At 50.6% G+C, this 13,878-nt stretch overlaps 1 protein-coding gene across 2 annotated transcripts in view; it reads right to left on the bottom strand.

The window, feature by feature from the left end:
- The window catches only part of LOC129181220 (PDZ domain-containing RING finger protein 4-like), a 70,646-nt gene extending 57,581 nt beyond the window's left edge, over positions 1-13,065 (bottom strand). For both annotated transcript variants that reach the window (XM_054776087.1, XM_054776086.1), the window contains exon 1: positions 12,733-13,065. In XM_054776087.1, coding sequence (XP_054632062.1) covers positions 12,733-12,746 — 14 coding nt within the window. In that variant the 5' untranslated portion in view covers positions 12,747-13,065. The remainder of the gene's footprint in view (positions 1-12,732) is intronic.
- Between the last annotated feature and the right edge of the window lie 813 nt (positions 13,066-13,878).

Genomic DNA, 13,878 nt, shown 5'->3' with positions numbered 1-13,878 from the left:
CTACAACCTCACCAGCCATGAGAGTAGGAAAGTACACTCATAGTCTGTGGGCCATAAAAAACAGCCTGGCGATGGCGATAGCTGCTCAAGCTATTTTGCTGTCGGCTGCGTGTCTGTTACACACACCAATACCTGCCTGCCGCAGTACCCCCCCTTGGACCTGCCTGGTCCTCCGCTTTCACATCTGGTGCTACTTCACAGAACACGCATGTGCGCACACACATTTTTCAAAAGACAACCCCTTCAGTAGCGGCCATTTTAGACGATCTTTCAAGGCACACGGGATATTGTGTAGTACGGCTACAGAAACATGGAACCTACCAAACGAAACATTACACTCCCGTCTTTCATCAGAAAAAAATGTTTGTTTCCACCTTTTTCCGTTCTTTAGTCATCAGCAGCAGAACATAGGTAAGTTTCAGCAAAAATATCAGTTCCCAAATAAAAAAGAGAAAAAAGCAGTTTTTTGTGAAAAGATACTTAAAGATAACTTTCACTTTGACACCATTTTTTTGCTGAGATATCTAAACAACGATACCAACATAAACAACACAACAAAGGCTTGTTTTACATCAAAATCATTTATTTGCAAATATAACTCCATGAACTACTTACAGTTTTCACATTTGGAACTAAACTGTGTGTGTGCACACATTGAAGTTTCCCTACAACGCGTAATCTTCTGTGCGCTACACTCCCCCATGCTCTTCCATGTCCGCCTTGCTGTTGAGTGTGTAAATAAAGAACATAAAAGATGTATTAGTACGTCTTTGGGAGCGAGCGTTTGGGTTTAAAAAAAAAGAATGTATGAGTTAACAGTGGTTAACTTATATTTACTCTTTAAAAGGCCTCTACAGTTCACCAAGGACTTTATGATAGTGACTGTTTGACACATTCAGTCACTTACAAATTGCTTCAAAATGGGTCACACGGTGGTCTAGTGGTTAGCATGTTGGCCAACACAGTAACAGTCTGGAGATGGGAAGACCTGGGTTGGATTCTCCCTTGGGCATTTCTGTGTGGAGTTTGCATGTTCTCCCCGTGTGTGGGGGGGTTTCCTCCCACATTCCAAAAACATGCATGCTAGCTTCATTGGAGACTCTAAATGGTCCATAGGTATGAATGTGAGTGTTTGTCTATATGTGCCCTGCCATTGGCTGGACACCAGTCCAGGGTGTACCCCGCCTGTTGCCCCAAGTCAGCTGGGATAGGCTCCAGCATACCGGCGACCCTAATGAGGATAAGCGGCACAGAAGATGGATGGATGGCTTCAACATCTGAACAAATCACAGATCAACATGTGCCCAACAGCAGATTGTGTTAAAGCTCAAATAAAGCCTGTTTTCCACAATAGACATGGAATCAGTCCAAAATAAACATACATACACTACCTGTCAATTTGTCCATTTATTGATTGAAATTCCAGTGGTTCAAGTCCAATGCATAGCTTGGAATGGTGCAAAGGTAGGTGCTGAAGTGCCATCCATGTGGATTTCAGAATGATTCTGTTTCAGGGACCACAGAAGGGCTCAACAATTAAAGCTGTTGTGCAGAAATGGAGGTTGATGAAGCCTTGGCAGTTGGTGCAAGTCATTCCTACAGGAGTACTTACTACCTCCTCTGTCTGCATACAAACACACTGTGGTACTACACCCTGGCCAACAACAGCATTGTACTGCAGAAGGTCATCTGTTGCTACAAAAATGGCAAGAAAAAGGGAAAGATCAACGGAAGAGAGACCCCATCTTAACACTTTTTCCTCCACACAAATCGGAGGGTTCTAAAACGTTTGCCTGGTAGTGTAAGTGGCATTTATTGGTATCTATGATGGAGCCGCTCCTAACAACATTCACATGACAAGACAAGAAGATGAAGCCAGAGGGAGGGGGCAATGTTTACACAAACTGAAGCTACACAAGCTGAGTTAAGTCACATTTTTTGAAGTATATCGATACAATAAAACCTTAGCGCTTTCATAAATGTCAGAATGTTGTGGAAGAACACACTTGTGACACGTGGCGGGAAGCCCGGATGCATCCCGGTGTGTAGAAACGTATCAAACAGCCATACTTTAACAGCAAAACTTCATTTTTGTATTCACTAATGGATGAAATTAGAGTGAAAATCATACAAGTGTATTTAGTTAGTCAGTGGCTGATACCGCAGCTACAGTCTCCAGGATGGACATAATTAGTGTCATGAAACAACACAGCTGTCTAAAATAGCACAATTCTCAGTCATTGTAGTTGCACATTACTTACAGACAGTGTATTAGAAAGCATTACGTGACAAAAAAAGGATCTGGTATGCTCCGTATTATTCAATGTGTGTGCCTCACTGCGTCACAGCCAGCTCAACTCAATGAACTATTGTGACCACTAGGTGTCACCAAGTGCCCAACCACCACCCCACTTTAACTTTAACACTTTAACACTCGGTTCAGAAGATGAGACTATCCATGACATTGGGTCAAGAATTGAACATTATTTTTTTTTTAACTCCTTTTTTTTTTTTTTTTTTTTTCACCTGTCCTGTCCAGCCTTTAAAGCAGATAGAATTGTAGATCTAAATGCTGTCAAGTGCTCAACAGATTTACTCTGCCAGGGAGAAGTGTGATATACACTTCCCCTGTCATACAAATTTATTCGACCTTGATGCTTGTTATAAAGCACATTTGGAGCGACCGGACCGGAGCAGGAGGGGACAGAGAAGAAGAGAAAAGGAAACAGTGGGGGGGGGGGGGGGGGGGGGGGGGGGGACAAGAGGGGGACAAAAACAAAAAAAGAGAGACAAGAGACAAGGACAACAGCAGCAACAACAACAATAGTGACACAACAACAGAAACATACAGAACGACATCAGCAAATAAATGTCTGTGACAACTATAAAGACGAACAAGGACATAAGGACAAAACAATATCAACAACCACAATGACGAAGCTGTCAATGACAATCAGACATAATAGTAGTCATGAAATGATGAACTATGATAGTGATCACAATGACAACACTGCATTGAAACAGTCACACATAATTGTAGTAATGAAATGATTATCCATGATAGTGAACAGAATGAAAAGTACTGTAATGCATATCATTGTAAAAAAAATAACCAAATATATATATATATATATATATATAGTCATACTGCTGATATCACCGTCGCTGTAATAAAACCAACAACATAATAACACCCTGGTTAACTCAGTGAGTAATGTGGGGAAGTACGTATGTACTGTGAGTGTGCATATGTACAGGTATCTCTGTATGTGAGGAAGACTTCATATATATGTAAAGGTGCAGAAATGTGTGGGCGTGTAATTGTCACTGAGAATGCATGAACGGAAAGGGGCCGCCTCCACCTCCCAGAGAGCCCCGCCCCAAATAGCCAGGCCGGGCCGCGGCCGCCAGAAGGTCACCAGGCCCATAGGGGCAGGCAGCACAAAGATCAGCGCCCCAAGAGCCAGCCCAGAGGGCCCCCCCCCCCGGGAAGACCAGCAAGGGGCCGAAGAGAGGTAATCCCAGCCAAGGACAGGGCGCCAGCGGGCCGGCGGACCACCAACCCCTGAGACCAGCGAGAGATCACACCCCACAAAGGCAGACGGGTACCGGGGGCCACAAACCGGCAGGCCCAGAGACGCCTCCACAACCGGAAAGAAGCCCGCCCGCGCCGGAAGCGCCAACTCCCACCCACCGCCCCCCCACACCCCCAGGGAGCGGAGCCCGGTCCGCCCCGGGCCAACCCCTGCCCGACCCCCGACACAGGGCCGCCCCGCCAAGGGATGCAGGAGGCACACCCTCCACCCACCCGGCGGAGGCACGGGCAGCAGAGATGTATCACCCAACACCCGACCCCACAGAGCAAACCCCTGTATGCCCCCCCCCCCCAAAATAAATAACTAAAATAAATAAATAAATAAAAGTGCACACACGCACGCACATACAGTACACATTCCTACGCACCCACACGCACGCACATACACACTCCTACGCACATACACACCCCTACGCGCACGCTCATACACACACCTACTTACTCAAGCGCGTGCACACACACACACACACACACACACACACACACACACACACACACACACAGTGGTCGACTGCCCGACACCCGGAAGCCCCACCCTATCCCCCGTTGGTAACCCAAGGAGCAGCGGAGCCGGGGACCCCGGGGTCCCAGACATACGATCCAGAACCCAGGCGCGGAGAGCGCCGACCGCCGGGGAGCAGGAAGACACCAGGCCACACTCTCCCAACGGTGGGACGCCGCCAGCAAGGCAGACAGGGGAGCCAGCGAGGAGGAAAGCGGGAAACTGAGCAGGCAGGCGGGAAAACGGGCGAGCAGCCAGGCGAACCACCACAAAGCGCCAACCGACACCCGCGGGCCAGCAAACCCCGAAGAGGGAGCGGGAGCACCACACCCCAAGCCGCAGGGAGGCCAAGCACCAGAGCCGAGAAGGCGAGACCAGCAGCAGACCAGCCGACGGCCCCCACAAACCACCAGAAGCCAGACCAGCCACACGCCACCAGAGCCGACAGCGCACCACCCGCGCACCGGAGCCCCACCCCCGACAAGCCCACAGACAGACCGGGGGAGGCGAGGACACAGACAGCGGCCCGGCAGAGCACAAAGCGCAACGGCGGACAAACGCCAAGCGCCCGGCAGAGCACAACCCCCCCCAGCGGGCCCGGCCCCAGGGCACCCGCCCCCCCACCCCCACCCCGCCACCCAGGCCCACAGTACCCGCAAGCATGACCAAGCCCCAACCCACCAGCCGGCCCGGCGCCCCAGCAGCCGCCACAGCGCAGCAACCACCAGCCGCCACGGCGGCACACGGGCCACCCGCAGCACGGCACCGCCCCCCGGAGACCGCCGAACCCGCCCCAAGAGCGCAGAGGCGCCCGCAGCACGTGTCAGTCCAGGGGAAGCACCGCAAGCCGCCCCCCCCGGCGCAAGCCCCGGCATCAACAGGCCCCAGAGGGCCACCCCAGGGAAGGGCAGGCAAACCAGACAAGGGCACCCCACAGGCCAGGCCGCCCCGGGCGAGCCACCGCAACGGCCAGGCCCCCGGCCACACCGCCGACCCTGGCGGGCAGACGCCGAGGTGCACGAGGCACCGCAATCCAGCCCGCCCCACCCGTGTATGTGATAAGGTGTGATTGTGTCTATAATGCAATTTAAAAAATAAATAAATAAATAAAATAAAATAAAAGAGGATGGTGTATCTGTGCGCATGTATAATGGGGTGTATGTGGATGATAGCTAATGGTGCAATTAAAATCGGGGGACAGCTGCCGCTCGGAGGGCCCCTCACCTGACCAGCCCCCCCAAACCCTAAGTGTCTACTCTGCGATTAAAATTGGGGGGCAACAGGTCAGTGGCACGGCAGGAGCAAAGGAGCCCCGCAAGGCAGCTCCCCCTCCCCAATCACGCCCGACCAGAGGCCACCCCCCAAAGTCCTATAAATATGTGAGGTGGTGCAGTGGCACAGGAAGGACGGGGGCCCCACACCCCAACGCCGCCCAAACCGAGCAGGGGGGGACCAAGGACACATGGCCGACGGCCGCCCACCACAGCCCAGGCTCGGGCGAGCCACAGGCCGCAGGACACACCACAGGCCCTACCCGGCCCGCCAGGATACCCAGTCCGCCCACCCAACCCCTAGAGGCGATACCCCCAGCACTCCCCAACACCGGAGCCCCACCGGAGGTAGCGTCCGCAGCGCCACCCCCAAACCGCCAAACACCACGGACCAGCCACACGCCCCAAGGCAGATCCGACCGCCACCAGGACAGCGGGAACCGCGCCCCACGCGCCCCCCGCATACCACCACGGCCGGCAAGGGAGCAACACCACGACGACCACAAGAGCACCGGACCCCACACGGAGCGGAGCACGGCCACACCCACGAAGCACGCAGGCCAGAGGCGCCAGGGAGGGACAGAGAAGCAAGCACCGCACGACCGGGCCCACGAAAGGAGCGGCCCCCCGCCCGGCGCCCAAGCAGATGCCCCCGCCCGCCCCGCCCGCCCCGCCCCCCCGCCACGCCGCAGACCGGCCACCGCCCCACTCCCCGCCCATCCACCAACACGCCAAGGGAGAAACCCCGGAGGGAGGGAGACAACCGCCGGCCCGGGAAGCAAGGGACCAGCCAGACACCAGCAGGCAGCAGGGACCGCCCGCTAGCCCCCTGCCAACCCCACCCCCAAGCCCCCGGCCAAAGCCACCCCCCGACCGCCCCACCCCGGAGCAAGCATCCCCCCGCCGATCCCGGAAGCACCACGCAGATGGACACCACGCCGCCCGCTCCCACGCGCACCAAACGGCCCCCACACGCCCCACCCACCAAGCCACAGCGGCCCCGTCCTGAAGGGAGAAAGCAAGGGATCCCCCCCACCCCAGCACCACGCACCCCCCACCCCGAGCCCAAACCGCACATCCGCGACCCCCACCTCCGCGCCCCCAGTCACCCGGGGGACAGCCACAGGCGCCGGAGGATAACAGGCAGCTCCCACCTATCACACATACACCACACACATAAATCGGTAAAATAAAATACTGTAAAATAAATAAAATAAAGTAAAAAAAATAATAAAAAGGGGCAACCCAAACCACCCTCCCACCCAGGGGAGATAGCCCCGCAGGGGCAGCTGGGCTCAGGTACCGCGCCCCCACCAGGGGGAGAGGCCGGCCCCCACACCCCACACCGGACAGCCCCACGCGGCAGCCGAGCAGGAGGGCCCAGGGCAGACCCCGCCCCACCCCCAGAGGCAAAGGAGGCGAGGGAGAGCCAGCGCCACCAGCCGCACACGGGCCCCCCCAGCAGCAGTAGGCGTTCGGCACCCGCAGGATGCAGCACCCCGCCCACCCACCACCCCGGAGGCCAACCAACGCCGCCCCCTGGGCGGCCCCCCCGACCCCGCCCCCACCCCATCACCCGACCCGGACCCCTCCCCACCCCCACCCACCAGCCCCCCCAGGCAGGCAGCCCAGCAAAGAAGACCCGGGACACCAACCCGCCACCGCCCGCCCCCGAGGTACCAGGCCCACCCAGCGACCAGGACCACACCCCATGCCAGATCAATGAGACCCCCAGGGGCAGAGACAGATGCCCTCACCCCCTAGAGCAGGGGTAGGGAACCTATGGCTCGGGAGCCAGATGTGGCTCTTCTGGTGGTTGCATCTGGCTCTCTGGCTTTAACACAATCACATTTTTTCGTTGTAATTTTATTTGACGGAAATCACAGTGTTAAAAATAACATTCAAAATATAAAACTTCTTTACGCACTTTAATCCATCCATCCATTTTCTACCGCAAGCACAGAAGTCACATTAATGGTAAGAAGTATCTTACAGTATTTATTATTGGTTAGCTTCAATATAATGGCGTTATTAAAAATAATAAATTCAGAGACTTATTATACTCTAAAATTGTTGGTCATGCTTAATAATGCACACATTTTGTTGTGTTGTCAGTTGTTGTTAGTTGTATATGGCTCTCACGGAAATACATTTAAAAATATGTGGCTTTCTTGGCTCTCTTAGCAAAAAAGGTTCCCGACCCCTGCCCCAGAGAGTCAGGTCAGGGAATTAATTATTGGTGCCCATATAAACTGAAAAACTTTTTTTTTTTAACTCCAATGAATTAATGTACAAAATATATGACAATAAATAGCAATCTACTCATTTCATTTCTACTACCTTACACTGTCCTGCACTCTTTGTGTATTTTAGCGGCCCCGCCTCCGCCCACCAAAAAGACAAAGAGACTGTAGGACTGATAAAAAGTCTCATGCCGTCCACGCCATTGTTCTATGGAACATGCCAAGGCACTGCAGGCAATGCACAGAGTGAACCCTCTTCCTGCCTGCACATGGTACTGATTGTCCACTTATTTTTCATTTATTTATTATCGTCCCTGGCGTAGCGCCCCCGAGACATTTTTATCCTGTAGGGGAACTCTTGTCACGTTTAAATGTCCCTGGATCTTGTGACATATAAGCCTCGCGTGACTATAAGTTGCAGTGGCAGGCAAACTATGAAAACAGGTGTGATTTGTGGTGCGTAAAATGCTGCAGGGTGCACGTGTGGGTGCTTCAATCATGCACCAGCATGCTATCAAGCGCTGCTGTGCCTCATTGAGCTGTGAAGTTTCCTCCCGCTTATTTGTCAAGAGCAGCACACGCTAATAAGACTGCCAGCAAGGAGATATGCTGCATGCCAAACCAGCACAAAGACGCCACTCTGGCTGGCAAACAAACAGCCTGGCTGCTGTGGCACCTCAGGAGGTGCGCTTGCGTCCTTGTGCGACGCTCCACATACACGGAAGACCAATTGAATATGAGGTAGAAGTCCCCATGCATGTTGTACAGCTCATCAACATCTGCCATCCTGCTCATTAGAGCCCCCGAAGCCACGCATCACTGAGCTCCACTGCTGCACACAAGAAGATGTGCCACACTTGTGGCAGGAAGGACGGGTGGGGACGCGCACGCGTGGACGGCACGGGAGCGATGAAGCCGTGCAGGAAGAAGCAAACAGCCGAGCTAAACTGTCTTGAGTGAGTAGCAGAGAAAAGAAGCGTGTTGTCAGACCTTTCATCTGTGCTGTCCAAAAATAAAAACAATTCAAGGACGAGGCCAACAAACAGGAAATTACGATACGGTAGGGTGGTCTCAGTGTGTCTGCTGGTACCTTACATCCAATATTGATATCGGATACGGGGCTGATATCAGCAAAATAAATCGGATGATACCACCTTGCAGTGAACATTTCTGATGTCAGGACTCCGATACAAGCAGTCTATTCTAGACCACAGTGCCTCATCATGGGCCGGTTAGCGGTTTCAAGGTGTAGAGAGATACTTTATTCATCTACAAGAGAACTTTACCTTTCCAGCAGCTCTCCAAAAACATCATAATCAACGTAATCACAAAAAACAATCCAGGTAAGACGTGAGAGATAAGAAAAGAAAAGAACAAGAATAAAGAAATAAAGAAATATTACACAAGTTTCACTTCCAATTTGTAGTGCAATAATACATAATGGCATTAGTAGTAATAATAATAATAATAATACAGGTGTACCTCGGTATCAAAAAGTCGTGCTTTCAAAACCACTAAAGTTGTGCATCGCACCTTTCCTGCAGTATAACAGAAAGTGGGCATCCAGCGTGGCCACCACATGGAAGTACTTTGTCATGTCCTGTGTTAGTCCCCTCGGTTGGAACTGGGCTTCAATGCGCTGCCAAAAGTCGTTAGCTGCCTCGTTAGCATCCAGCGGTGCCGCCACGCTGATGTCCATCGACTCGATATTACTCACGCGGAGGGTCACCAAATGTGGAGATGTGATTGAGAAGGATAAAGCAACTGTTGCTCTGTGAAGCGTCTCGGTGCTGAACCAATGCAGAGTGAAGTCTCGTCCTGCCTGTTAGGAGGCAAGGACGAGGGAAACAGACGCGCCTTCACGTGTCGATACATGGAGGCTGGCAAAAACATCCAGTTCATTTTCATTTATCATGTATTTATTTATTATGGCGAGACAGTTTGTTTCTGAAAGAGAAATCTTGTCACGTTTAAACTTGTGAGGTCTTGTGACGCGACTAACATCTGCATGTGTTGCTTTACTCATTTCTCACGACGTATGTGGCGCCACTGGAAAACCTGAAGGTGTTTATTTGGATGTGTTTATTTGTTTGTTGAAAGAAAACATGTGGCAGGTGGCTGGTGCCTACAAAAAGGTGTGGGGTGTGTCCGTGTTGACAATAGAAAGTAAAAGATGTCCACCTGGTGATGTGGCGCTTGGAAAGGGTGCACATGCAGTCGTAAGAACGGCAGGCGAGGAAAGGACGCAATGGAAAGGAGCCGGCCACTCGTAACTCTCCCCCCGTCAGGCAAGAAGGCAGAAAGCGGGGGGAGGTTCTTGTCGGCGGGTGCCGACGGAATTGGGCTCTGACCAACCGCCGTGACCGACTTCTGCTGCCTGAATCAAACGGTGGTCGGTCACGCTGTGACACGGGCCAAAGCGCTTCTACCTCATTTGCATTTCCACTTCCTGAATGCACAACCAGCAGGGACCACATGACCACAGCATCACGAAGATAGCGCACGCTGCTGATTCAGCACTCATTCAATGAAATTCTGCAGATGCACAAAGTGTCCTTACCGCCTCCATCACTGTTTGGTACGGTAACTGTACAACACGTGATAGGAAGGCACTCCAGCGGGTGATCAAGACCTCACAGAACATTGTTGGGGCAGCCCTCCCCTCACTGCAAGACATTTATAAAACTAGAGTCCTACGAAGAACACACAACCTCATCAAGGACAGCACACATCCACAACACTCATTATTCACACTCCTACCGTCAGGCAGACGCTACAGGAGTTTGAAGTCCAGGACCACAAGGCTGGCAAACAGCTTTTACCCACAGGCCATCAGGCTTCTCAACGAAGCACTCGCACACGCCGCACGCAACACACGCACACACTCATAGCACTTTATTATTTATTTGTATTATTTATTTGTATTGATGTCTCTTCTGTTGTTGTTGCTTAATTTATTGGTATATATGTTTATGTGTTTATGTTTCTTATGTTCTTATTCTTTCTTGTGTTTTCTTTCTTTTCGTGGGAGAATGAACAGAATAAGATTTTCATTGCATGGTATAACTGCTGTTTTACCATGCACATGACAATAAAACTCTCTTGAATCTTGAAAAGCACACACTTGCTCACGCCCGTCTTTGGTGTTAAACCAGCTTTACACGTCTCAGACGACCTTTTCATCCATTTCTGGAGGTCAGAGGTTGCAAATGCTGGACCTCCAGTCTCGGTTTTTAGCTCATCCCAACTCTTGAAAGCACATAAACCCGATACAGCGGAACCTCGGTTAGCATGATGTTTGCTTAACGTCTCAAATGTACGCTAAAATGTTGCCTCGGTTTGCGTTGGCGTACAACATGGCACGCATCCTGTCATGTGATGGATGCACTACGTGAGTCCAGCCCTGTTCTTCATGTGTCTTTGTCCTTCTTAGCATCCTATTAGCTTGCCAGTACATGTAAACAGGACGTGGAAATCAGCTCCGTCGCCCGTCTATGATGTCATCAGAGGTCGACTCTGCAATTCTTCGCTAACTAAAACAGTTTGGCATGCATACAACAATTGGAAATCCAAATAAATGATGCAGGAAAGGGATAAATGAACATTTAAGCTTACTTTTCCCTCCACTGAAGACGTGACCGTTGCCAAAGACACCATGTGGCAGCGAGATCAACACGAACACCACCTTCCTGTTTTGCTATGAGTTACTTCTGGAATTCATTAGTGTTCCCCTCTGCTGTTCTTTTGACCACAGCTGCAAAAATGTCAATTTTTCCCTTTTATTTGTAATATTTATGCAATTAGAATTGTTTTCTGCATGTAAAACTGTCACTGTAAAAGTGTAAAAAGGCTATTTGTGTTAACATTTTTGGCTTTGATGGATGATTGGATTTACATGATTTCTTATGGGAAAAGGGGATATGGTTATGGTACGTTTTGGTTAAAGTCGGACCTTCTTGATCCTAACCCAGGTGTAAGAAACAGTCTGAAACAGATGACAAAAGGTTTTGTGATAATTTTGATGACTTGGATATAAGAATGTACGAGTTATGGTGTATTCGGGGCCCTGCAATGAATACATGCTGACGATGAAGACTTGTTGTGAGCTAAGGGGTCTAGCAGGGCAGTTTGCATCACAGAAGCTACTTCTTAGCACAGACTGCAGGATGAGGAGAAGGAACTCCATCATTGACACGTCTTCGTCCACCACCCAAGCGTGCCTTCACACTCTTTGCTACTCTACCCTGACTGCTATTGATGCTCCTGCTAGGGTGAATAGCTCATCATACTGGAAGTACCAGGAACAAAAGGCCAAATACTCATTCGTAATTCCATCCACCGCTTTCATCTTATCCACGTGTCTTTGGCCACTTAATTCCATGATATGTGATGTCACACACACCCGTATCGCTATTGCTTGATATCGTAATGGGAAGTTGAGAGTTGGGCAAAAAAGCTGATATGGGACATCCGTAATATATACAGAATACACACCAGTACTTCCTACATAGTGGGAGGCAGGGCCCCCCTCTCAAGGTTGGCACGTCTGTTAGTGTCTGCAAACGTTCTTAAAGGATGCTGGTGCCAAACACATCAAGAAATGTTACGGGGTCTCAGCAGTATTGTCTCATGGGGTGGGGGACTATTGAAAACTGATGTACCAAAAGTATTTGCTTTCAGGATGTACTGTATGAGCAACCTGGACAGAAACTACATACTGCAGTCCATCATCATCATCAGTGAGTTAGTTACAAGATCTTCAGCACCACTTAGATTTGCTTTTGGAATATGAGAAGAAGCTACGGAGTAAACCCAAACAAAGCCCACATGAGCATGGGGAGAACATGCGACCTCCACAGATGTTTCCGGAGAGATTCCAACCTGGATCTCGTGCCTGCGAGGCAGACGTGCTCACCACAAATACGGAAACGTCCCCGAGAAAGATATCATCCATGAAAAATGAGCCCAATGATGCGGTGGGCACGTAATGTCGCAAAGGGGAGTTCCCGCATGAAAGGGCAAAGTTGCTCCTCAGCCAAGACCCCCAGCAGCAGACCTCCTCTCTTTTTCACTTTCACTTTCCTTGCCTCCATGAGAGGTAAACAAGCAGCAGCAGCTCACCTGTGCAATCTCATACAGCAGCTTGTATTGTTCCTCTCGCTTCTGGAAAGTGCACAGATTGCAGCCCATTCTAGTTGTCGTGGAAACGGCAGGTGTCCGATTCTCCGCGGCGACGGCGGCGGACACAAGCGAGAGGGGATGGATGGAGGGGGGGTCACAGTCCACACACCGCAGACCTGCTTCTCATCCGTCCGTCACTCCTCCTTACCGAGCATCTCTGATGTGCAGAGGAGGCGGCACGCGCCACCTGACTGGACCGCGCTTTCGCAGCTTCAGCATCCGCCGCCCCCCCCCCCCGGTGTCGCACGCTCCTCTTCCTTCCTCGCCCTTTGCCGTCTCTCGCACGCTCTCACGCCGGAGGAGTTGTGGCTGGATGAGACACTCCCCCCTTTGGCCCCTCCTCGTTGTGACTACATTGAAGAATAATGAGGGAGACTGATGCTGGGGGGCGGGCCCAGAGGCGGGGAGGAGCCAGGCGGCCGACAGCTGGCTCGTTGCAAGCCAGGAGCGGTTGGGTGATGAGCATCTTTGTGTGAGAAGCTTCACTTCTTCTCACGGATGGACCGACACGTCTGCTGTGCTGCTGTTGGTTTTCAACTCCTACTTCCGTCAGCAAATATGCTTCATTTGCTTTCCTTTTCTGTTTCCATGCAATTTGATTGTGCGTTTGTGTTTAAATGACATCAATTCACACGTTGTTTGTGATGATAAAATACGCTGCTGGCATGAAAACATCAAAAAAATCAGACTTAGTTTATTTAGAATTCCTTTCATATGCGGACAGCCATCGTGTCTGATATCATTTGTCCTGAATTCCACTCATGTATCATTATTTCATGAGTATTTGTTGATACTAGGGGTGTCATGAGACACTCAGCTCACGTGACGAGGTTTTAACATTACTTTTAAGAGAAGTAGAATGAAAAAATATATGACAATATATTGCAATCTACTCATTTGATTTCTACGTTTCAAGATTCAAGAGTTTTATTGTCATATGCACAGTAAAACAGGTAGTTCTACTATGCAATGAAATTCTTATTCTGTTCATTCTCCCAAGAAAAGAAAGAAAACACAAGAAAGAATAAGAACATAAGAAACATAAATACCAATAAATTAAACAACAACAACAGAAGAGATATGATC

This window comes from Dunckerocampus dactyliophorus, chromosome 5 (genome assembly GCF_027744805.1).
Source record: "Dunckerocampus dactyliophorus isolate RoL2022-P2 chromosome 5, RoL_Ddac_1.1, whole genome shotgun sequence".
NCBI lineage: Eukaryota > Metazoa > Chordata > Actinopteri > Syngnathiformes > Syngnathidae > Dunckerocampus > Dunckerocampus dactyliophorus.
This window is presented reverse-complemented; position numbering and strand designations above follow the sequence as displayed.